Source organism: Papaver somniferum, chromosome 7, assembly GCF_003573695.1.
Source record: "Papaver somniferum cultivar HN1 chromosome 7, ASM357369v1, whole genome shotgun sequence".
NCBI classification, from domain to species: Eukaryota; Viridiplantae; Streptophyta; class Magnoliopsida; order Ranunculales; family Papaveraceae; genus Papaver; species Papaver somniferum.
The window spans coordinates 201,287,782-201,313,889 of NC_039364.1; the positions used below are offsets into that span (position 1 = coordinate 201,287,782).

A 26,108-nucleotide genomic window follows, 5' to 3' on the forward strand; every position below is an offset into this window, starting at 1 on the left:
CTATTTTTGGGACCGGTACTTGTACCTTGTACCTCGGTTGGGTCCAAAATCAGGTACGGTTCCATCGATTCCGGTTCGGTCCGGCTCGGTTCCTGTGCACCCTTAGGTGTGCTAATCTAGCAGCTAGATTAGCAGTCCATGTCAGGTAGGACAACCTTCTATGTCCTATGGCGGTACCAATCTAGCATGCTAGTCGCAGAATCAAACAACGCACAACGCTGAATTGTTCAGCGCAACCTATCTCAGCTGTCAGATCAAAAAATAAATCTAGATGCGCTGAATCATTCCGCGAAAAGATGATTTTTGTGGTGCCGAACTATTTAGGGCAACTATCTCGCTGCTAGTTCACATGCGAGCAAATGTTGGGAAAGAGAATTAGTGTTAACAAATAGACAACACTTTTTTCTTTTAAATTGCAACACTGTTTGGCTAATCTAATAACCAAATCTAGCTCATAAAACTTAACCTATATCACATACAAGAAAGAAAAATATTGGAACACATCGACTTGGATGAAAGCACAAAAACAGATTACAGGCACATTTTATCGTGCCAGAGTGGAGGAAAGTGTGAGCGACTCACAGAACACTCAATTACGGCCACTTGGATAAAAGCACGAAAAGCAAATTACAGGCACATCCTATAGTGCCAGGGCGGAGGAAAGCGTAAAAATAGTCATAGTGAGAGATGAAATCTTCAGCAAAAAATTTGCATGGTAAGCAGCACGATCGCCATGACCAACTTCAGTTGGCAAAAAAATTGCGTCGTAAGCAGCACGATCGACATGACCAATGAAACCGGCCCCTTGCGGTAAAAGTTAGAGACATGGCAACTGTTTCCCAGCATTAAGGGAAAAAAGGAGTCCCCGCCACGTTCATATAGGTTGGCAATGGATCGACATTAAAGCTGGGTGAAATGACAAAAATGGCCTCTGTATCTTTGTGCGAAAATCCGTGAGCATAGATTTATAACTGGGTCCGTGTGTTGGTCTATTGGAGCTTGGAAGAGTGAATGATGGCGTCGATATTTGCAAGTAACTTTTCTGAAATATGCAAGTCAGAAATATTTATTTGTGCCAAGTCTGGTCGTGCTAGTCGTTGAGGTCGTTGGGGTCGTCGAGGTGCTTTTGAGTTTTATGAACCCACGTTTTAGTTTTTTAAAGTCTCGTTTGTTTCATGGAACTTATTGTGATTTCTTTTTCTTTTTCTTTTGTTAACAGTTAGATTGTTAGCTCACTTAGCTTGTGTATCATGTACCATAGAACTAGGTGCATTTTCAAGGATGACGTAGCGTTCAAGTGCTCAGCTCCATCGGTGGATACAGTCATTTCAAATTTGCATGGTAGTACAAAAACCACAAGTCAAAAATATTTGTGCAAGTCTAGTCATGCTAGTTGTTGAGGCTAGTGGTTGAGTTTCATGAACCTATACTTTCACGTTTTAGTTAAAAATCTCGTTTGTTTCATGAAACTTATTTTGATTTCTTTTTCTTTTGTTCCAGGCATTGAACTTTTTTGCTTGTCAACAGTACTTTCCTTCGTTTCAAAATAATAGGATTGTTTTTTTTTCTGTATAATTTAAACATGAAACCAACCAATTATGTTGAAAAGCTTGTGTATCCTGATGTACCATAGTACTAGGTGCATTTTAAAGGATGAAGTGTATGGCTCAAGTGCTCAGGTGGATCATTCTGGGATAGTTATCTTAAGTTTTTAACAATGGAAAAACAAGTCATCTGTCCCTGTTCTATTGGCATACGATGACAACGAGGCTTCAATCACAAAAAAGAAAAAGAAAAATAGCGCGTTGAGAACATATTTTAATATAAACGAATCCAACCAACAACAGCCAACCTAAGAAATCACTAATCTGAATTTCTTTCAAAGCTCCGTAAGGCATATAATTCTTTAAGACAAAGTTTTCAAAGTATTCTTAAAAAAAACGAGAAAAAGAAGACATTATATGCTTTGCTTTGGCTTGGTAAGAACCCAAAGATTTGATACCGGCTGTGCTTTCTGCTTTCTACACCTCATCAAAAGTGACATAATTCCATTAAGATTAAGATTTTGAGAACATTGTCACTGCCCGTTACATGTAAAGCAGAGTTTTTGTGTTGCTTAAACAAAACCCAAAACTAAAGAATGCTGCATTAACAAGTTAAGCCTGTTGTCTGTACAACTTTAGTGCTTGCTAAAGTGTATGGGTCAACGTGACAGATGAAAAGGCAATGTATATATGTACTTGGTAGGAAAATGAGCCATAGTTTCATTAGTTAGTTCAGTTGGGTTCACAATTTCTATGGAAAATGCCGATCATCTGTGGAATATTAATTGAGCAGTTGAGCCTTTTCTTATTCTAGAAAAAGTTAGATTAACTCGCTTAGACTAGTAGCTGAAGTTATTCTTTAATAAAAGACGCTAACTAATCTTCTATCATCCGTGAAGGAAGAATAATTTCGACTGTTGGTCAAATCAGCTTGACTTCGGGTTAATGTGGTGGGGTAGTAGGCACTAGACAACCTCGTAAGTATAAGAATTTTTAGTTTTTTTTTTCTTCTGGCATTACTACTACGTATTTGATTTGATACTGCTGAACTAGGACTCTAGGAGTAGTAAGAACTTTTATTTTATTTTTGACGTGATTAGCACCTAGCAGGCTTGTTGAAGACCCTTAATGCACAATTAGGAAACTATGCGATTGAATATAAAAAACATTACCCTCACGTCGACATGTGGCGGGTATCTATTAAATCAACGTACAAGGTCTGGTGTAAATACGGCTGGATAATGCAGGTATGCAGTTCACGAAACTAGTTGCGCTTTGAATAGTTGCGCTTTCAATGTGATGGGACATTACGGATTTGATGGCGACCTAACTAGCTAGTAGTCTTATGTAAAGACGTAAACTTCAAGACAAATAAAGCTTCCATGTTGATGATGAGGAAATCTTGGCTTCCTATTAGTCGAAGTATGCCTTTAATGAGTTTTATGAAACAAACGTTTTAGTGAGGACACTTGACAATGTATGATTCGTTTAAAAACATTAGGAAAAAAAATAAAAAAGGAAACTAAATTAAATTTGGAATTCATGAAGTGATAATATTTAGTTGAGGACACTTGGCAACCATATGATTGGTTTAAAAATTACAAATCTAAAAGGAAAATATAACTTACCGTGTTTGGAATTTTATGGAAGTCCAAATTCAATTTGGAAATCGAATAATTACTTTACAAGTACTATTTTTTCAAATTAATATATAAACTGGAAAAAAATCCATATATTTTATGCGAAAATAAAAGGAAAAAATAAATAAATTTTGCACAAATCCTCCACCTATTTAATGTATTTGCCCTGCCACACCAAATCAAAAATACATCTCCACGAGGCAGGGCAAAGCCCCGCGCACACCAAATCGTAAATGTATTGCCATGGGACGGGGCGAAGCCCCGCGCATACCAAGTTAAAAGAAAATAAATAAATAAGATCTGTATATATTCTCCACCTATTTAACACCAAATCAAAAATACATCTCCACGGGTCGAAAATGCATTGCCATGGGGTGGGGCGAAGCCTCGCACACACCAAATTAAATGAAAATAAATAAATAAATAAAATCTGCATATATTCTCCACCTATTTAATGTATTTTCCTGACACACCAAATCAAAAATACATCCACAGGGACGGGACAAAGCCCCGCGCACACCAAATAAAAAATGCATCGCTACATGGCGGGCGAAGCTCCGTGCACACCAAATTATACATAGCCACGGGGCGGAACGAAGCTCCACGTTCACCAAACTAAAAATACATCGCCTTGGCTGGAGTGAAGCCCCACGGACACTAAGCCGGGCACAAATCTAGTCTCACTTGTGCATATATCATGATCTACAAGACTACAAATATGAGAAACCTATGAGCAAGAAGGCGCGTTTCATTTCCCTTGCAAATCTGCGTTCAATAGAGAGCTCTCTGGCTCGATTTTACTGCCACATCGCCTCAAAGCAAAGCAATCATGATGCATGCATGAGTCCGGACCAGAGTGAGTTTTTGTCTCTACTTACTTCTGCTCATTAAATATTTAAACCCTCAGTATTACCACGCTTGGACGGTTTCGAACTAGCGACAAGAGCTTTGCAGCAGAGCTGCGACCACCATAAAACGTAGAGCCGTTTCGAAAAGCATTTAGAAACACGCGTCACATCCTGCACACTCTATCGTGAGAGACGAGGCACTGTACAGTTACCGAACCAAAACAAGAAAGATATTTTCACAGTCGGACCCACTCTGAGGATAAAATTTTAACCACAGGGTAAAACGGGCATGTTCCTATTTTCTTTTTCTAATAAACAATGCCTTTTTGAATCCTCTTCCCAAATTTGATCTCTTCATTTTTCCATTTCTTTCCAGAATTATCTAAAGTTGGTTTTTCTCATTTCGTTTTAAAGGAACAACAATTGCCAGGAAACTTCTCATTCTTCCTCGTCTGTCACAACAAACGAATTATTTCCCCGAAGAAAGAAACAGAGTTTCAGGAGAGAGAGTGAGATAGAGGAATAATCTAGCAAATTGGATAACCGATTTTCAGTTTAACAATTCAGGTATAGTCGCGAAACCCTAGATTTTCAATTAGTTTGTTTCCATTTCGAAACCGCTATCATTTTTTTGCTTTTTATAGAATTTCTTACACTTCAAAACTGTTTTTTAATTGATTTTTTGGTTAGAGATTTAATAGTTGTTGGTATCATCTCTCCAGCGTAACTGTAGAAACAAGAAAATCATGAGTAATCCTCCCGGCTCGCCTTACAGAAGGCAATTTGATGAAGAGAATGGTAATAATCACGAGAAAAACTGTGAAGCTCTTCATGATGATGAAGGTTCTTGTGGTCCGTTTGATATTCATACTACTAAAAATGCTTCTATCGATCGGCTCAGAAGATGGAGAGTATGTTTTTTCTACATTTTTGCTTGAGTTTCTTTCTTCTTCTTTTACTTCTGTGATTTTTTTTTTTTTTTTTTTTTTTTTTTTTTGCATTTTTTTATATTTTTGTTCTTTGATTTTTGTACTAGGTTAGGTTTGTTGAGGCATGATAACGAGGTTAAGCTGGTTTTATTGTGTTTTTAGGGTTTTTCTTAACAGATTATTGACAATGTGGCTTACTTTTTTGTTGAATATGTGTTTAAAGAGATATGAAAACTAAAGAGTTATGGAAATTGTGGTTGGCTGATTATAAAAGAAATATGGAGAACCATCGTTTTAGGTGTTTGGTTCTGGACGTGTTTGTCTGATGAAGCTGTTTGGTTTCTCATCTACTTATCTGTTGGGTGTCTAAGGAACTTCTAGGTATTAGGATTGTGCAGAGATGATGGAATGGACATTCGACTGTTACATTGCTAGTTGTGTTGTATGTGAGGAAGGTATATGACAGAACATTGAGTTTAGCAGAACATTGAGTTTAAGACTGCAGAGATTTTGACGTAGTCTCAGTTCACTATGTTGTATGTACCTAAGACTATGATGGATATTCTGATAGTTGCTGACACACTAGTACTTTCTGAAGTTAATGTTAATTTTTTTGGGTGCTCAGAAACTTATTTTAGTTGTCCAGTAAGAATTACTAAAGCTGCAGTCACTAATTGAATATATGATGATATGACATGTATCCCTGTGCCAACATTCTTGTGTTGACTTGTTTTACTTCAAATCATGCTTTAAACTTTTCCTCGTACACTTCATGTGTAAAAAATTGGAACGTGTTTCTCATGCAAGTGTCTATGTATCTGGATTTGTATCTTGTAGAAAGCTGCACTTGTCTTAAATGCTTACCGTCGGTTCCGATACACATTGGACTTGAAAAAGGATGAAGAAAAAGAAAAAGTCATAAGAAAGATCAGAGCACATGCCCAAGTCATACGGGTATGGCATTCTATTCTTTCATGATGTTCTCTTCTGCTGTTCGCTTATCATTTCTTCAGGATTGTTTTAATCCTCCGTTTTTGCTCTTTTAGGCTGCAATTCTTTTCAAAGAGGCCGCGCTTAAAGTCAATGGTACTCCTATCTTATTTTGTTTGATTCTCAATTACCCCATATTTGATGATTAGAGTTTTGTAGCATCTGTGTAAATATACCTACAAAAGGCTGCTTAAGTAATGCTTGTCTCACATAGTTTATTTGCTTAATTTCAACTACCTTCTACTAGCGCCAAAGCCTGTTGAACCTGCAATTCCCCACGGCGATTTTGGTATTGGATCAGATCAGCTTACTGATATGACTAGCAATAATAACTTTGGTGCCTTAGAAGAACATGGTGGTGTAAGTCTGTCAACGTCTTACTTGTTCTCTCTTGCTATAATTTTTTTTTTAATTATCTGTTTACTTATAATCATGCTCTTATATCAGGTTAATGGGATATCAAAAATGTTAAAAACAGATGCAGATAAGGGTATCACTGGAGATGAAGATGATATTCTCCATCGGAAGAACATATTTGGGTCTAACACTTATCCTCGCAAGAAACCTCGCACCTTTTTGGTAATGTTGATTTTCTGTATATTCTCCAAAGTAAGGCTGTTATCTCACTGTTCTTTGTTTTTGAGAATGGCTATTAAACTTGGTTCTTTTGGTTCATTTTTCTCTGCAGATGTTCCTTTGGGAAGCTTGGCAAGACCTAACCCTTATCATCTTGATCATAGCCGCAGCAGCATCTTTGGGTTTGGGGATAAAGTCAGAGGTGAGTTTAAATCTAGTATAGATCATATCATAAGAAGTTTGTTATATTTCAGAATTTCGGTCTAGTTGTGTTTGCCTCAATTAGAAAGTTTATGCAAACTGATCACTCCATCTAACTAGGATTTTTTAAATTCAGCTGGCTTGAGTCATAAATTGTTAAGCCTTTCTGCTACCCGTTCTTATTTGGTCAATTAGACGCTTTAGAATAAGTACAAGCATTACACATTAATATGTTAGGTTGCCGACCTTTGATATTTACACGCTTTCACCTTTTCATTTGTTCGGCATTCATGCTGGTTAAAAGTTCATCAAACTATCCTTGCCAGATTCCTGAGCAAACTGTCATGCATGCTTCCTTGGATTTTTGCAGTCTTCTGTCCTTGATACAGAAAAATGAAATTTGGCATGTTCATAATGCCGAGTCATGTTGCTCGTTGTTTACTAACAACATTTTATAGTTGTTCAAATACGCTCTCCACAGTTCTGTTATGCATAGATCATCTTAATGTCGATTTAAATGCATGTGAATGATATTTTTGCAATTTCTGTTACCTAATCATGTTAAGGAACATCTTGTTTTTACCTATTTAAACTTTGTTTACAAACACCATGTTCCCCAGTTTTCTATCCTTGATAAAAACTATGGATCACAAACATTTCTAAGGAACAGCTTAGACTAGAAAAAGAAGGTTTGTCTTGTTCATAATGTCGAGCCATGTTGCTTGTTAACAACGTAATAACTTTTGTCAAATACGCCCTCTAGAGTTCTGTTATATGGAGTTCAGCGAATCTATATGTCAATGTAAATGCGTGGGAATGAATTCTTTTTTAAAATGGTAATGATATTTTCGCAATTTCTGGTTCTCAACTTTTAAAGAACCTCATGTTCTTACCTATTTAATTTTACATTTCTAGGGTCCCAAAGAAGGGTGGTATGATGGGGGAAGCATTGCGTTTGCAGTTATGCTAGTTATAGTTGTTACAGGTATTGAGATTTGTTTTCTGTAACCAAAAAGTTAACACTATAATCTTGGGTTTTATGTCTACTTTCTGAATTCTGAATTCCTAGAGCATTAAGGTTTCAGTTATGTTCTCGCTGATTTTCAATTGTAATGATACTACTATTTTCTATTTGTTCTTTAGCTGTCAGTGATTACCGACAATCCCTTCAGTTTCAAAGCTTAAATGATGAAAAACGGAATATACATATGGAGGTTAGTTTTCTACTACGTAACGTGTTTGACATTCTTGGTTTTTCTTTTGTGTACAATAACTTGGATTTTTACATACTCATATTAGGTTGTTAGAGGTGGTAAAAGAATCGAGGTTTCGATATTTGACCTCGTTGTTGGTGATGTTGTACCTCTAAAGATTGGTGATCAGGTGATTCAACGTTAGTTAATGTGGTTGTGTTGTGCATATGTTGTTGCTGTGCTGATTCGCTTTCCTGCTTTAACTTGGTTTTTCAGGTCCCTGCGGATGGCGTTCTGATTTCTGGTCACTCTCTTGCTGTTGATGAATCTAGCATGACTGGGGAGAGCAAGATTGTAAGCTGCTTCCTTTTCTTTAAAGAGTTATATTTGTTATAGACTCGGGCGTGTTATAACAACCTTGATGTTATGTACAGGTTCAAAAAGATCGTAAGCGTCCTTTTATGATGTCTGGTTGCAAAATTGCTGATGGTTATGGCACTATGCTGGTAAGACATTTGCATTTGCTATGTCAAATGGAATTAGTTATTGTATTTATGAGTAATTGATTCCTGTTTTTCGGCTCATAATAGATTGATAATTTAGTTGCATTTTCTTTTTCATCACCATATGTCAAGAGTTATCTTATGTACTGCTGAGAATAGGAAATCAATTTTTAGCTGGTGAATTGAAGTAGGCACGTTATAATCCTTAGCTACTGGCTGCAAATTGATACGCTAGATGAATGTATGATTTTCAGGTAACTGGTGTTGGGATAAACACTGAATGGGGATTGCTGATGGCCAGTATATCAGAGGACAATGGTGAAGAGACTCCGTTGCAGGTTTGTTTTCTAAGGGATGTTTCATTCTTGCCTACAAGTAAATGTAAAGTATGAACAGCATTATGGTACATTATTAAATATCTTTGGATGACCTATTACAGGTACGCCTGAATGGTGTTGCTACTTTTGTTGGTATAGTTGGGCTCGTGGTCGCTCTTTTTGTGTTACTTGTTCTTTTGGTCAGGTAATGCAGAGCTCTTATCAGTTGAATTCTGTTCTATATATTTTTCTGTCAGGTGTCTCACTTGTATTTATGAACTCTTGTAGATATTTCACTGGCCATTCTAGATTAAATCCATACATCAAAGGGAAAACAACTGTCAGTCAAGCAGTGGATGGAGTTATTAAAATCATCACTGTGGCGGTGTGTGTGCACCTTTTTTCTTCTGTGTTTTAGTTTGTGAAGTTTCTTAATAGGATAACTAAAAATCTCCGACTGTTTTTAGGTTACCATTGTGGTTGTTGCGGTCCCTGAAGGGCTTCCTCTTGCCGTTACCTTGACGTAAGTCTTTGGTGAACTTATCTGTGATCTCGTTGACATGGCCTATAAAGTAAAGATAGTGTCTTGCTACTGCTACATGAGATCTTGTTACTATTTTTTCTATAAAGAATGAAACCCTTGTTTCCGTTTCTAGTTGTTATTAAACAGTATTGGCCACTGATTTGGCTAATTCTGACCTTGCTTTCTGACTCTGATACAGCCTTGCTTATTCAATGCGGAAGATGATGGTTGACAAGGCTCTGGTATATTTATTATACAAATTGGTTTTTAATAGCTATCATAATTTGGGCTAACTTATCTCAAGCAGTTCAACTAACCATTGAGGTACAGGTTCGTAGGCTTTCTGCCTGTGAAACTATGGGCTCTGCAACAACTATTTGCAGTGATAAGACTGGCACATTGACCCTGAATAAGGTGATCTATTCGACTAATTGATTGAATTTCTTTGCGTGAGGTTTTATTTGCTTGCTTTTGGTTAGCAGTTGGGTCGTAACTGAATATTCCTGCATCTACAGATGACTGTGACCGAGGCTTATGTTGGAGGAAAGAAGACTGATTCTCCTGACAACAGCTCTCTGTTATCTGCCACTGCCCATTCTCTGATTAAAGAAGGTGTTGCACTGAACAGCACAGGAAGTGTGTTTACCTCTGAGGTAACTCCACTTAGTCTAATAAAATGAAAGATAGTCGGTTTTTATTAGCTAGTCAAAATTCTTAAAATTGTTTTTATTGTCGTTTAAAACTTGCTGGTAAATTTTTATATGCTTACATGGTGTTCATACTCGGCATAGAATACTATTAATTGTAAATAAAAATCTGACAGAAGCAGTTAGTTGCATGTGTATCCTCTTAATCTAATGTAGTTAGTTTAATATGTATTCTCTTAATTAGCAGTCGAGTACTTAATGAATAACAATGAAGATTTCTTATGAACATTTGTCTTGTTGCTTTTTGTCAGGGTGGTGAAGTTGAGATTTCTGGGTCTCCTACAGAGAAGGCGATTCTTTCATGGGGTGTCAAGGTACTTCCCTACTACCTTTTCCGCAGTGGGTACATTCTGATGCTTATTCTCTTGTGAAGTCATCTGTCCTTCTTTTTCTGTCAGCTTGGGATGAAGTTTGAAGAACTAAAGTCGCAATGCAAACTTCTTCATGTTTTTCCTTTTAACTCGGAGAAGAAACGAGGAGGCCTTGCTCTACAACTGGTAATTCTATCTGGTTACATATCATTCTCATCTAGGAGTTAAGATCTAATCATGCTTAGATACAAATGATTGGTCTCTTTGGCAGTGTTCTTAAGTATTTGTCACAGTTGTCCTTACCTTTAACATTTAAAATCACTGTGGTACTTACTTGTAGGTATTTTCGGAACTTTTAAGTTCATTTTTGATATGGGAAATTAATCTTTCACATCTCTTTGATGTGTCTGTCCTTCTAAACTTTGTAACACAGTTGCTACAAATGCTCCTTCATATTCTTTATTGTAGTATTCATGTTTTTTCTATTGTCCCATTGACCAGTATCGAACTTTTCGAGTTTTACTGATACTGAAGGCTATTTATCAGCTGCTGCATTGCAATACCTGAATATTTCAGCAGGCCAATGTGTTGCCATTGATAATTTCATTATGGATATTTTGATTTAGAAAAGACTGCCAAATATTAGAGTGCACTTGCCGTTTTTTAATTTCATATTTGAATCAGTTTAATGAAGAATTATGCGTCTAAATTGTTAAATTTCACATTTACTGGCATGCGACATGGAGACAGCGACAACATTGCACTACGTTAACTTAGTACACAGATTCGACAACATTGTTTAAAGTTGAATATTCTGAACTTGTAGGTCGTTATTTGTTAACTTTGGTGTGACCAAGTTCTATTATCACATAGTTTCCTAGACATTTCAGGTTCTTTCTCTTGGGAATGTGTCATTGACTTTCAAAGATGTTTCTCGATTTGCATCATATAATAGTTTTTTCTGTATTGACTGACAGTTTTTTGCTAAATGTAAAATTTTCAACTTAATGAAACGATGTGCATGATCTTATATTTGCAGCCCGACTCTCAAGTTCATATTCATTGGAAAGGTGCTGCTGAGATAGTCCTAAACTCATGCACAGAATACCTTGATGCGGATGGCTCCTGCAAAAAAATGGATGAGAGCATGGTAAGTTCCACTTGCCATTTTATTGCTAAATACTCTGTTTCTATTGACATTTTTGTTTCTGTTTGGGAACTCCTAATGAAGGTTTTCCAGAATCTTGTGGAAAGAACCTAAAAATATGAAATGCTGATAATTAGATTGTTGACTTTTGACGAATATAGAGAAAGAAACGCAGTTGATTCGAGTTAATTTTTTTGTAAAGAAATCTACTAACTGCTGTGTTTTTCCTCTCTTATAGGCGAAGTATTTCAAGGACGCTATTTCAGAAATGGCTGTAAATAGTTTGCGTTGTGTTGCTCTTGCCTACAGAACATATGAGATAGAGAAGGTTCCAAAAGATGAAGATAGTCTCGCAGAGTGGGTCATCCCCGAAGATGAACTAGTTTTGTTGGCCATCATCGGGTTAAAGGTACTTACCATCTATGAAGGATATCACTAGTTTCTGTTTTTCCTTTAAACTTGCTGAGTGGGTTGTAAAATACTGTGAAATATTACTTGGGTTCTTTTGGAATTTATCCTTACATTGGTTGATCAGCAGAATGGGGAGTATTCTCGAAAAACCTTAGACCTTGGTATATTTTGTGCTGGGATATCCGAGGTCGTGTCTCGGTCTTATTGTTATTGCCTTATTGGTACTACTACTGTATACAAATTATAGTTGTGAGCAGGTATACAAATTATAGTTGTGAGCAGGCAGCTGATAGTTCTGGTAGATTTTTCATTCGACCTCTTAAAAAGGCTACCCTCTTAAACTTCTTTCTAGTTTAAAATGATGAATCACTTACTCTCTCTCCTCTTCCTCCTCTTTCCACTCAAAATGTTTCTTCTCCTAAGTAATATTGTAACTTCTTGATAATCAGTTCCTTGGTGATTCCTTGTTCTCTTTTTTTCTTTTGGGATTCCATTTTCTAATAAGCGTGTTTTTTTTCCTAGGATCCTTGTCGACCAGGAGTTAGAGAAGCTGTCGAACTGTGCACCAAGGCTGGTGTTAAGGTGATATCTCATTTTACTTATCAACGTGCATTTGCCTGTCACCTTGTCATTTCTGATGTTTTGGCAGTTGCGGAACATTTTTTTGTCCTTTCACGTTTGTATCTGTCCTTCAGATTGTCTAACATGAAATGGAAATATTTATTATTTCTGGCAATAGGTACGCATGGTAACTGGAGACAACCTTCAAACTGCAAAAGCAATAGCTCTGGAGTGTGGAATTCTTGCTTCTGATGCGGATGCTTCGGAGCCGACTCTCATCGAAGGGAAGAGATTTCGCGAGTTGTCTGAATCTGAAAGAGAAGAAGTTGCTGGAAAAATTTCGGTATGATCTAAACTGCTAAAATGTCTAACACGCATAATATGATGTATTTTTATTACCAGAGACTAATCTGTAGTGATGTTTGGCATACAGGTAATGGGAAGGTCTTCTCCGAATGACAAGCTATTGCTTGTTAAAGCACTGAAGAAAAGAGGTCATGTTGTTGCCGTGACTGGTGATGGTACCAATGATGCTCCTGCACTGAAAGAGGTACGAAGATTGTTGTCATTTCCATTAGATCCGCTTGATTCTTGACATTACCTTGTAGGCCTTCTCCATGTGCATGCAGATGGTGCTGGGACAATATGTAACTGTTCTCTTAGAAGATATATCTACCATGAAAATAAATTATGTTTGTTTCTTAGAGAATCTTATCACAAAAAAAATCAATTAAAGATTATATATGAAGCATTATGGGTGAAGGAATCCATGTAAATAAATGGACCTCAGTGGCTTCTAGACTCTTAGAGCATCTCCAACGGGACTTTAAGAAATCCCTATAATTTAGGCCACATAGGATTTTCAAGGTTTTAATACCAAAATCGTCTCCAACGGAGAATGTTAAAAGTGAATGTGGGGATAAAGTAGATGATAGTTATTTAGACATCCTTTAAGTGATCCTCTGGTTTTAGAGGTTCTACTAGAGGATGTAAACATCCTAGTCATCAGTATCTAAGGTTAGGATGAAATACTTAGTTATATAATCAATGGTTCCAAATATTCTTAACCAATAATTTTTATACACCTACCCAACTAAATAATTTGAGGAGTTCTATGGTTGGAGAAGAATTTTTTTTCACCTCCTTAATTTAAGGAAATTTTGATTCACATCTTTAAAAAAAGGGTTACACGTAGGATCTACACCACATTACCATTGGAGATGCTCTTAGTGTTTGTAATTTGCAGTTGTAGGTGTCTGATGGACTTCTATATAGATTCTACATTTAACTACAGTCGCTATTTTTTCTACTAGGTGGAATCTTTGATGATATGTGTTATAAATCTGTCATCTTTTGCTTCCAGGCTGATATAGGTCTTGCCATGGGGATTCAAGGAACTGAAGTGGCAAAGGAGAGCTCAGACATCATTATATTGGATGACAATTTTGCTTCTGTCGTTAAGGTTCGTTGTGAAAGTTGTTTGTCCACAATGAAGTGTCTGATATTGCGGAGTTTATTAGCGATCAGTATATGATGTTAACCACACTGCTTAATAGTTTTAGTTTAGATAGCAAGTGTACAAATCAGTTACTTGTTTATAATCACATTTTTAAGCTACGAAGGACTCTTTAGATGGATGATCTTTGTTTGACTATCCTAGCTAGGCAGCCTCTGTTCGCCTTGCACCTCGCATTTGCGATTTTTTTCTCCTAAAATAACTTGTATGTGAGTTAGGTCACATGGTTTATAAGACTGCTTCCTTTTCACGGTTTGATTCTAATTACCTTTTTTTTCCTTTAATCTTGTAGGTTGTGCGCTGGGGAAGGTCTGTGTATGCAAATATTCAGAAGTTCATTCAGTTCCAGCTCACAGTTAATGTTGCTGCTCTTATTATCAATGTTGTGGCTGCAGTTTCCTCTGGGGAAGTTCCCTTGAATGCCGTCCAGGTTAGTTAAATGCTTCTTTAAAGTGAAAGTTGAAATTTTGTTTTTGTCTTATTCTAAAATTGCGATCCCCCTTTGACAGCTTCTCTGGGTTAATCTGATCATGGACACCCTTGGAGCACTTGCATTGGCCACTGAACCACCAACTGATCATCTGATGGACAGAACTCCGGTTGGTCGAAAGTTAGTATTCTCAGACATGACTCAGAATATTTTGCTTATAGAGATGATTAATTGCATCAGTAGAAACACTTTTTTCCTGTCGTAGTCTCATTCAAATATGGTGGTTGCATCTGCAACAATTTGTTTGGATAACTTATTTTTATTAATGGAAAGCTCAGTGTTCCTGACCCCAGCATGTGAGTGTGATATTCTTATGCCACTTGAAATCTGAGTGTGGTGTTGTATGCTCATAATGACACTTAAAGATGTTATTAAATTGCTCAACCGCAGTCCAACCATTGGTTACCAAGTGGTTTGTGATCGTTCAAGGCTGGACTTGTGACCCTTTAACTCTATTCATTCTCAGATTTCCCTTTGTTTGATGGTCTGACAAAACTGAGTTTTCGGAATGTTTCCACACTTAGTGCTTGGTTTTTTCTTTTATCCTTCATTCAATCAATTCAGTTATGATGTATATTTGCAGTGAACCCTAACATGATACCTGGGTTATTTTTTTAGGGAACCTCTCATTACAAATATCATGTGGAGGAACTTACTTGTACAGGTATGTTCCATGGCAGAGGACCTTTTTATGTTCTGAATGCCTTCAAAAATAAATGAAAAAGATAAAATTTCTCCTGTTTGCCACAAAATGTTTTCAACTGGCTTCTGCTGGGAAATTGCAGGCTATGTATCAAGTTACTGTGCTTCTCGTCCTTTACTATAAGGGTGAGAGTCTTCTGCATCTGTCGAAGAGTGAGCATGATCTCAAGGTGAAGAATACTCTGATCTTCAATGCGTTTGTCCTTGCCCAGGTAATTCACCAATAGCCCCAATAATTGCACAAAAACGGAAAAATCTGCAATCTATTTGAATTATTTCCCAGGAAAGCTAATAATAAAATTTGATTTGTAGTTATTCAATGAGTTCAATGCACGAAAGCCTGATGAGTTTAACGTCTTCGGGGGAATCACCAAAAATCGCCTCTTTATGGGCATCATCGCAATAACTCTTGTACTTCAGGTAAGTTGTGTTTATTAGATTATCATATTTCAGTATTGTGTTCCTCTTATAATTTTTTTCATAATATTGTTCTTTGTTCTCCTCTCCAGATCCTTATTATCTTCTTTTTGGGAAAATTCACCGACACTGTACGTCTAAGTTGGCAATTATGGCTGATTTCTGTTGTCATTGGTGTTATCAGGTCAGTTTGAAACTTGTCTAGGCTTGCTTATTTCCACATTTTTATTTTCCCTTGTATTTATGTTTCCTGATTTATCTTTATGACTAATCAAAACTCGTCATTGTCTTGCTTTTTTTGTACAGTTGGCCTTTAGCAATCCTTGGGAAGTTCATACCAGTCCCCGAAACTCCCCTAAGCCAATACTTCACAAGACTATTCCGCAAATGTTTGTGTTGCAAATCCTGAATGTAAGTTGCCTTCAATTGTTATCCAAATTACATTTTAATCCAGGGACTTGAACCATTTACATACTCTAGTGCCGTAATAAGCAGAACTGCAGCAACTGACCTGTTCACATAAACAAACTTAACCGATCTGTAAAGCTGTATCCAGTATGGTGGTTACTAATGCAGTTATATGAATAGTGGTTCTAGTTTTAAAACTGAAATATGTGGAACTCAAGTGTGTGTTCAGGATATTCTAACTTTACGTTCTCATGTTCTTTTTTCAGGGGGTTCGGGGTACTATAAGCGTGCTTTATTAGTGATAGATGTATAGGATTATGTTCACGGGATTTGATCTGTAGTCTTAGTCTTTTGACCACCCACCACGTACTTCAACTTTGAACATCGGCGGCGGCACTATCTAACACCTGACTGAGTATTGTTTATAACAAAAAACCAGTATCTTCCTGGATAGATTCTTTGGTGTTTATATTACATTATATTACATACTGAATATCTTCTTTTGCGTTGAGTGGTTATAAGAGAATGTCAAGTTTTTCCTGAATTTGTTGTCATTATTTGTTTTGCAAGTGCTGAAAATATAAGTGTTTATAAAAGTATTCCTATAACTTTAGATGTGATTATGTTAATGATAGTATTTGGTATGACATGTTTTTGGTTAGCTGTTTGCTTTGTCCGCTTCATTGTGTTGGTGAAACAGTTTTCGTGAGTTGGCTGGTACTTCTGTAGGGAGCTCTAATAGTAGTTTTGGTGTCTCGAATACCAGCTGAAACTTCTGCAGATGCCCCAAACGACAATTTACAATGACTTGTAATGCAGCTGGACTCTAATCTATAAAAAAAAATCGAAAATTTTGTTCCAAGGGTGTGGAGTGTTGATATGGACTATAGACAGGGTGAACCAAATCAGCCATGACTCGATTCAGTAGTTAGCAATGGGGACCCCATGGAATTGAATAAAACTGTTTATCTGGAAATACTTGCAAAACAAAGATTAAATCAGCTGTAGATGAAGACAACAACTGTGTTTTCCGTCACTCAGATAAGGAATCTACTTATCACTTGTTTTTTGAATGTACATATGCGAGAGCTGTTTGGAATCTATCTCCAATGCCATCACAGGGAGTACATCTTATCTCTAACAGTAAATCTTTCTTGGATCACTACAATGGATTGAAAACAGGAAATCTACAATCTATGTCTATGGTTTTCGCTGCAACTAAATGTTGGTTTGTCTGGAAAGAACAATGCTTTAGAGTTTTTGAAAACAAAAATCGAACACCAGAAAAACTAGCAATAGATATTGCCAGACATTTTGCTTATCGGCATCCAGAAAATAGGACACAGAACACAACACTTGGTAGTAAACAAAGTATTCTAAACACTAAATGGAATTTGCCTGCTATAAATACAAATAGTATTACCTGTGATGCTTCATGGTTGTCTGAAATCACTAATGCTGGTTTTGGATTCATATTGCACAATTGGACATGAACTTTCCAAGCAGCGCTAATGGGGAGTTACAGGACCTTCTCATCAGAAGAGGCAGAAGTTGTAGCTCTTCTGAGAGCTACTCAATGGGTTGTTATAAACAACATACACTATTTGGTGATTGAAGGAGACAACCAGGCAACAATCAATTAGCTACAAGGCAAGGCATCAACAGTCCAATGGCAATGCATATCCATCTTAGAAGAAGTTAAATTATTAGCAGAGCAACTAGTTTCTTTTTTAGGTTTTCAATATGTGGACAGGAGAGCAAATAGGGTGGCAGACTTATTAGCAAAGAAGGGAAGAAGCATCAACAGTACAACTTTTTGGAAGGCCAACAGTACAACTTTTTGGAATGCCCAACTCCTAGTTTTTTAATTCCTTCAATTGCTTTTGACACTGTCAAAGCTTATGAACTTTGTAACGTAAATGACAATATTTTTGTAAGTTTTATGTTAATCCTAGAAATTCAGCCATTGGAAGAGCTACTCAACAAGAATTGGTCTCTGAGGAGACTGAATCCGCAGATTAACGGAGGCCAGTAATCTAAGTCTTATTTTCAAAAAAAAAAAAAAACTCAAACTCAGCGCTGACTTGACAAGTTCAGTAGTTGCCCATTTTTTTAAAGCAAGATTTGGCGTTATGAATGCTTTAGAAATTGTATTTTTCACCAGGTTTTTTAATTATAGTTTTCCAATTTTTAATACCATTAGATCATGAGAACCTTCATTTAATGTACCGCGGTAATTGACCTTTGTCTTCCCATTAGACACGAGTATTTAACAAGTACATGAGGGCCTTAAACAAGAGTCCCGCTTTCTCTATTACTCACTCCGTCCAACTAATAAGTGACCTGGTTATTTTTAGATTTTGTCCCACTTGATCTCTATCACTAAACAAGGAGATAATTCTAAAATCATCCTTTAATTGATTATAAAAAATATAAGAAATATGCATAATTTGATAGTTATGTTTATATTCGTTACGTAGGTGTTTTAAAATGCTATTCAATGGTACGAAGTTTACGAACATCCGTGATATAGTTTGAGAGATAAACCATTTCAAAATTTCACTATTTATTATCCACAAGGATATAACTGTAAAAAATGGTTAAAAATATTTTTCTAAAATTGTGGAAACTTGAATTAAGTCACTTAATAGTGAGACGGAGAGAGTAGTATAAGTATAAAAACTATAAATGGCCGCAAAGGAAAAAGATTTGTTTTCTATTTAGTAGATTAGACTCGACTATGGTTATTTTACAAAAATAATGATGGGCAACAAGCAAATGAAAAAATAAAGAAAAAAACTTGAACGAGAGTCACGTGAGGAGAGAGAAGCAGTGAGGTGGTGCGATTTTTTTCTTTGGGTGTTTTTTAGGTTTTTCCTCTTCTCTGCCGCCGTCTATGACGGTATGATGGCGGCTCTTCCCTCTGTTACACCTCTGTCTAACGCTCCCCTTCAGGCAGAGAGCTCTCTTAAAGGGGGTAATCACTCTCTAGTAGGATCTTCTAGGTGTTGAATCAGAACCCTAGATCTGGTTCTGAGTTTCCCAAATTTGGCTCGATTGTTTGGTCTGAGTTTTTCTCCGGTGAGAAATTTCAATCTCAGAAGGAGAAGCGGATGTTCAAGCAACCTTCGATTATCAATGGAAGGAAAGCTGTTTCTTCTTCTTATGCTGATTATGCAGAGGATATAAAGCAATGTGAAGATCTTGTGATTGGAGTTTTTGTTGGTCAGAGACCTGCGTTTATGCTGGTTAAGAACGTTGTCTCTCGTTTATGGAAATTGAAGAATGATTTCAGTATGACTATTCATGGTGAGTCTTCCTTTGTGTTTAATTTTGAATCTGAAGAGGATAGAATTGCTGTCTTAGAACATGGGTCTATTTATATTTCTAGTCAGCTTTTTATCATTAGACCTTGGCATAAAGATCTTGAGAAGGAGATGGAAGAACTCAAAACTGTTCCAGTTTGGTTGAATTTGAGAAAAGTTCCACTCTATATGTGGAATGAAACTGGTTTGGGTAACATTGCAAGTTGTGTAGGTACCCCTATAATGTTGGATAAACAGACATTGAACAAAACAAGAATGAGCTATGCTCGGGTTTGTGTTGAGGTTGATGCAAATTGTGATTTTCCTAGCTCGATTCCAGTTTATATGGATGGCGAATTAGCTCTTGAGGTTGTTGTAGAGTACCCATGGAAGCCTCCCATGTGTGCTCTTTGTAAGACTTTTAATCATTCTGCTCTTAAGTGTAAGACAACAGCTGCTAAAGCTCAATTGGAAAAGGTTGCTCAAGCTGCCAAAACCAAACTTGATAAAGGAGAATGGGTTGTCAAGGGTTCTAAGAGAAACAGGGACTCTATTGAGAAGAAACAAGTTGATGAGGGTAGTGGTGTACTTCCTGAAGACTGTGGTCCTAGTTCTATGGATGGAGTTGAACAAACTGTAATTCAAGTAGAGACTAGAACTGAGAATTTACTTGAGAAACAGGGTTTACATGAGAAACCTCCTGTTGGTAAAGTTATCCAGACTGTTAACATGTTTGAAGTGTTGGGGGAACAAGACTTAAATATTATGCAGAATTCTTCACAGCCAAGCAAGGGTACTCATAATGTTGTTTCAGGAATTCCTAATGATGATAGTGGAGGGGTCAGAGCTCATTTTCAAAAAACTGGTGGGAATGACCTTCTTAAGTAAAATTTATCTTCTAAAGGCCCTGACCTGAAGAAGATTGGTAGAGAAGATTGGTAGAGGTAAGAAACAAAATCTTACCCATTCTCATAATGTTTAAAATTGCAATTTGGAATATTAGGGGGTCGAATGACCCTCTAAAGCAAGTAGAAGTTAGTTCTCTTATTAGAAGTAGTGAGTTTTCAATAATTGGCTTGGTTGAAACCCATGTCCAAAGTATAAATGCTAGTAGAATTAGAAATAAAATTATGCCTAAATGGCATTTTATTGATAACTATAATAATGATGATTCTGGTAGAATCTGGATTGGTTGGAACCTTGATTCTGTTAAGGTTTCTCTAATTCATTCTTCTTCTCAAGTTATTTTTGTTGAGGTGGATACTGTTGAAAACATTAGCTTTGTGGCTGCTTTTGTATATGAAAATAATGATGGGGTTCTTCGGAGAGCTTTATGGACTGATATTACTGCCTTTTCTCAAATTAATTCCAAACCTTGGATTGTTCTTGGAGATTTTAACTCCTATATTGAAGCCTTCAGATAAAGTTGGTGGAGCTGAAGTTAGACCTTCTCATTATCAAGATTTTAGTGTTTGTGTACAAGATGCTCAGCTTATGGATCTACCTTTTTCTGGATGTTTCTATACTTGGTTTAACAAACAAGGAGCAACTAGAATTGGTTCTAAGCTGGACAGAATTTTAGTTAATATTGAATGGTTGGATCAGTTTGTTAATTCCAAAGCTGAATTTCTCAACCCAGGTCTCTCAGGTCATTCTCCTGGTGTGGCAACTATTTTTGATAAAAGGAAGCATGGTCCACTTCCATTTAGATTTTTTAATTTTTTAGCTGAGGAAGCTGATTTTCTTGATTTGGTGAGAAGTGTTTGGACTGAGAAAATAAGAGGAAATCCTATGTTTGTCTTTACTACTAAACTGAATAAGGTTAAAGCAGCTATTATTGCTTGGAAAAAGATCAGGTTCAAGAATTTATCTGAGCAAGTTTTTGAGGCTAAGAAGGAGTTGGAGGAGGTTCAGAAACAAATTCAAGTTAACCCTTTATGTCCTCATTTGGCTCAAAAGGAAAAAGTGGTTGTTAGACACTATTCTAAAGTTGCCAGGTATGAAGAATCTGAGAAGCATCAAAAATCCAGAGTGCAGTGGCTTAAGTTGGGGGATTCTAATACTTCTTTCTTCCATTATTCTATTAAAGAGAGAAGGTCTAGGAATAATATCTCGACTCTTAAATCTCAAAATAATATTTTGTTGGAGGATGATAAAGAGATTGCTGAGGAATGTATTGATTTTTTCTCCAAGTTGTATGATGAGGAAGGCAGAAAAGTGACTGATGGGAGTGGGATTGAGTCTCTTAAATTTGATAAAATTGTTGATGAAGCTTCTTGTGTGGAATTGACTAGGCCCTTTTCTAGAGACGAAATTATAGAAGCTCTTTCTTCTATAGGTTCAGGGAAAGCTCCTGGACCTGATGGATTTACAAGTCTTTTCTTTAAAGTCTGTTGGGTTGTGATAGGGGATGACTTTGTTGTTGCAGTGCAATTTTTTTTTTAATAAATCCAAGTTCATGAAGGAGATTAACAGCACTTTCATCACCCTGGTAGCCAAGAAAGATAATCCTAGTGAGGTTGTTGATTTTAGACCAATTGCTTGCTGCAATGTGATTTATAAATGTATCACTAAAATCATTGCTTTAAGAATGAAGGGGGTTTTGAAAAGTTTGATTCACCCTAGTCAATCTGCATTTGTCTCTGGTAGGTCTATTCAAGATAATATCTTATTGGCTCATGAAATTGTTAGGAACTACCATAGAGAAGTTGGTACCCCTAGATGCACTTTAAAGATTGACCTGAAGAAGGCCTATGATACTGTCAATTGGCAAGCAATTCTTATTACTTTGAAGAAAATGGGTTTTCCTGAGTTATTTGTGAATTGGATTGGTCTCTGTATTACTTCTCCTAAGTATTCTATACTTATCAATGGTTCACCTTATGGTTACTTTGGAGCTAGTAGAGGGTTGAGACAAGGGTGTCCCCTTTCCCCTTACTTGTTTGTTATGGTCATGGAGTTAATGAGCATTATTTTTCAACAACAAATTTCTCAAGGAAAGTTTGGTCTTCATCCAAGGTGTAAATTAACAAAGTTAACTCATCTCTGCTTTGCAGATGATGTTCTGGTGTTTTTCAAAGGATCTTGCTCTGCTGCTACTACTCTGAAAAATTGTATCACTGAGTTTACTGCTTATACTGGCCTGGAAATGAATATTCATAAAACTTCTCTTTTCTCCTCTGTTGTGGATGCTGACACTTTAATGGAGATAACAAGCATTCTGGATTGTTCAGTAGAAAAGCTTCCCATCAGGTATCTTGGTATGCCTTTATTATCAACAAGATTGTCTTATAATGATTGCCTTCCTTTAATCTCCAGAATTCTTTCTAGAATTAACGCATGGAAAGCCAAGTTTGTAGCTTACCCTGGAAGACTTATGCTCATTAAAACTGTTTTAGCTGGCATGGTTTTCTACTGGATGTCTTGTTTTATTCTTCCTAAAAGAGTTATAAAGGAAATCACTAGTATTTTTAAGAAATTTTTATGGGCTGGTTGTGATATGGGGAAGAAGTATTGCCCTGTGAAATGGACTAGTATTTGTTTACCAGTGCATGAAGGAGGGCTTGGAGTTAGAGATATTGAAGTGACTAATATTGCAGCTAATCTCAGACATGTCTGGAATCTTGTTTCTGGGAAGGAGTCTATCTGGACTGATTAGGTTAATCACAATCTTCTCAAGGGAAGGAATTTCTGGTCTGTTCCTATCCCACAAGATGCCTCTTGGAGTTGGAGAAGAATCCTAGAACAAAGGAATGTTGCAAAAGATCTGATTATGACAGTGTTAGGTGATGGAGAAGACACTATAATGCTTAATGACTTATGGCATCCTAAAGGTAGACTGGTGGATTGGGTGGATGACAATATTATTCAGACTTGGTTCCCTAATGGTGATAGTAAGGTGGCTGAATTTATTGATCAGGGACAATGGTGTTTGACTTCTTGTGATGATGAAGCAGTTTTGAATGTCTCTAACCAAGTTACTTCAGTAGAGTTTAATTTAAATGAGAGGGATAAGTTGATTTGGACAACTAGTAAAAATGGAGAATTTAGTCTGAAAGATACTTATTTGACGCTATCCTCTTCTAATGATAGTCCTTTCTGGTGTGATCTAGTTTGGTTTAAATATCATATTCTCAGGCATTCCTTCATTTCTTGGTTAGCTTTACAAGGGAGACTGAAGACTAGAGCAAAGTTAATGCAATGGGGGTTGATGTCCACTGCTCCTTGTCCTTTTTGTGAAGACACTGTGGAAACTGAGAGTCACTTATTTCATGGCTGTAATTTTGCTTCTCAAATTTGGAAAGGGCTCTTGCTAAATGGGATACTGCAGGGAAGTTTGCAGTCATTGGAGTGATGAAATGAAGTGGTGTGCTGAGCATTTTAAAGGTAAATCCCTGATATCCTTAGTTAGAAGATTAATTCTGAATAGCTTCATACATCATATTCGGAGGGAAAGAAATTCCAGAATTTTCACCTCCAAATATTCTTCTATTGAGACTGTTAGTTACAATATTACTCATGAGGTTTGGCTAAAGATGAGTGCACAAAATCTCAAAACTGAAGACAATGCTGCCAATAGAGAGTTTATAGAAAGATGGAGATTTGACTGTACTTTTATAGTCAAATCTCCAATTCCTTGCAAATGGCTTGCTCCTAAGGGATATGATGTTATGATTAATACTGATGGGTCAATGAATGAAGATTCGGCTGGGTTTGGTGCCATTCTAAGAGATACTCTAGGTGACCCTTTGGCAGCATCTTATGGGGGTTCTCCACCCACTTCAGTCATCAAACATGAATTGCAGGGGGTAGAAATGGGGTTGCAGTTAGCTATCAAGATAACAAACTCCTTATATACATTTGTGCACAGATTCTTTAACTGCTTGTTTATTGTTAAACAATAGTGATTCAGAGCCCCCTTGGAATTCTATACAGGTTTGGAGAAGGATTAAGACATTACTGAGGAATTTCTTGTCAGTTAAGATTAGTCATTGCTACAAGGAGACAAACCAAGCTGCTCACTTTCTTTCTATGTTACATCCGCAGGAAAGTTTTGTAAATTTAGCTATAGAGGAATTCTCTCCCGACTTTAGAGAGATTCTAGCAGCTGATAAGGCGGGGAAGGTCTATTTTAGGGTCTAGTTTGTTTGATTGTTTGATTGTAGTCTTGGTTTCTTTTTAGCTTTGTTTTCTTTGTAAGGTTGGGGTCTCCTTAACCCTGCCTATCGTGTCAAAATAAAAAAAAAAATAAAAAATAAATGCTTCAAAAGAAAAAGCAGAACATAATCGACGAATAATAAAAAATGGTGCCCGCAAATATGGGTACTAGAAGGGAAAAGTAGCCTCTGTTGATTAAGAAAATCAAGAAATGGTTGTTGATCCAAGTTGCTGCTAATCATGTCTTCTTGATTGACATTGATATTTGTGGATGACGATGATGGTTGGCCAAATTGGAATAGCGATTGAGTTCCACCTACTATCGGTTCTTGCGGTAATTGTGTTTGTTGTTGCTGCTGTTGAGCATTATGGAATGCAATTTCACCTTGTGTTTTAGCTAGTTCACTCTGAACCATGAGTATTTGCTGCTGCAGCTGTGAGATAATCCCTACACATCCATAAACTGGATCTTGTACTCTCCATGTGGCCTCTAGAGACATACAATCGGCTGCTTCTGACCGTTGACTCACTGGAAGCCTCTGCAAAACAGATTATGATCAAATTAAAAATTCGGAAAACGATTATGATTAAATGTATCTCTTATCAACTTCTATGGTAAAAGTCCCCTTTTCCGCCAATAAAACGAATAGCCAAAAGAACTAATATCGTATTGTCATTCTGGCATGAAATGTGCGTTATTTTTAAGGAGATTGACAAACTATAACAATAATTAAGTTCTTTAAGGTCTCGTTAATTCGTTAGAAAACCCAAATTTTTTTTTATTAATTTCTAGTCCTCTTACTTTAATTGATTAATTTATAAATTAAGTTAATCATACCCAAAAATAATAGAGTTAATTATACAAAAAAAAAAAACTAAATCAGAATATACTTAGTTATTTATAAAAAAATTATCCGAATCAAAGCTTCAGTAGGAAAAACTCTATTTTCCTTTGCAAATGTGATTTTAAAAATCAAATTAGTAATATAATAATAAGTTAAAATGATTATCAATATCTAAAGTATCATAATAATATCTAAGAAAAAAAGAGAATGAAAATCTAAATAGTATAAAATAATATATTTACCTGTAACATTTTAGTAATATTACTAGCACCAAAGATTTTATGAACAGAAGAAAATCTTTGAGGATTGGTGGAAGGAAAATATGGAGCTAATACACAATCTTCAGCGCATCTCCTTCTTAAAGATTTGCAAGCTGCACATCTTGTTGAATTTGACATATTATCTTATTTTTTTCTAGATTTTCTCAAGATATTTCAGCACGTAATAAAATCTTAGTGATTCTTTATTCTCTATTTTTACGATCTTCTTAGATTTTCTACTCAAATATAAAGAGATATGGGATTTGAGAAAGATTTGTGTTAACATTGTGGGTGAAGAGAGTGAATCAAAATTATGGTAATATTGTACAACGGCTAGTTTGTAATTTGTAAATGGCAAGTTAGTTCTGTATTCATGAAAATGTTTCTGAAGTTATAGAGATTTTCATGGGTGGCAAGTAATATTATTACCAAGAAATGGTTCTATTTAAGGTTCTTCTCTTTCTAGCCGTTTGTCCTAAATCGAGCAGCCATTTGGTCGGCGCTCTATTTCGTGAAATGAGGCTGCGTCTGGCTTTGACATTTTTTAGGTCGTGCACGCATGCACATCCGAAGCTCTTGAGCTAGAAATGTAAGGAAAAATAATTTA

At 36.4% G+C, this 26,108-nt stretch overlaps 4 protein-coding genes across 4 annotated transcripts; 3 read left to right on the forward strand and 1 right to left on the reverse strand.

Annotated features, from left to right (window-relative positions):
• Positions 1–4,372: 4,372 nt before the first annotated feature.
• On the forward strand, positions 4,373–16,595 carry LOC113299378 (calcium-transporting ATPase 10, plasma membrane-type-like). The gene is made up of 35 exons (XM_026548396.1): positions 4,373–4,599; positions 4,755–4,943; positions 5,799–5,915; positions 6,008–6,047; positions 6,199–6,311; positions 6,399–6,530; positions 6,640–6,729; positions 7,644–7,713; positions 7,872–7,942; positions 8,028–8,111; positions 8,198–8,275; positions 8,356–8,427; positions 8,679–8,762; positions 8,864–8,946; positions 9,030–9,126; positions 9,209–9,264; positions 9,464–9,506; positions 9,595–9,678; positions 9,780–9,917; positions 10,223–10,285; positions 10,370–10,468; positions 11,322–11,432; positions 11,668–11,838; positions 12,363–12,422; positions 12,580–12,744; positions 12,835–12,951; positions 13,765–13,863; positions 14,210–14,347; positions 14,427–14,527; positions 15,026–15,071; positions 15,193–15,321; positions 15,422–15,529; positions 15,619–15,710; positions 15,833–15,937; positions 16,201–16,595. Exons 2-34 carry the CDS (start codon positions 4,779–4,781, stop codon positions 15,933–15,935), a joined length of 3,219 nt encoding a protein of 1,072 aa, XP_026404181.1. The 5' UTR covers positions 4,373–4,599; positions 4,755–4,778; the 3' UTR covers positions 15,936–15,937; positions 16,201–16,595.
• Positions 16,596–17,445: 850 nt separating this feature from the next.
• Positions 17,446–21,684, forward strand: LOC113295812. Its single transcript, XM_026544139.1, has 4 exons — positions 17,446–17,562; positions 18,940–20,123; positions 20,243–20,555; positions 20,653–21,684. The coding sequence occupies exons 1-4, from the start codon at positions 17,446–17,448 to the stop codon at positions 21,682–21,684; spliced, it is 2,646 nt and encodes an 881-aa protein (XP_026399924.1).
• A 1,327-nt stretch (positions 21,685–23,011) lies between these two features.
• LOC113295813 lies at positions 23,012–23,593 on the forward strand. The gene has a single exon (XM_026544140.1). It carries the CDS (start codon positions 23,012–23,014, stop codon positions 23,591–23,593), a length of 582 nt encoding a protein of 193 aa, XP_026399925.1.
• An 838-nt stretch (positions 23,594–24,431) lies between these two features.
• Positions 24,432–25,639, reverse strand: LOC113299380 (LOB domain-containing protein 24-like). Its single transcript, XM_026548400.1, has 2 exons — positions 25,484–25,639; positions 24,432–24,935 (listed from the first exon to the last, which is right to left on the reverse strand). Exons 1-2 carry the CDS (start codon positions 25,637–25,639, stop codon positions 24,462–24,464), a joined length of 630 nt encoding a protein of 209 aa, XP_026404185.1. The 3' UTR covers positions 24,432–24,461.
• Positions 25,640–26,108: the final 469 nt, after the last annotated feature.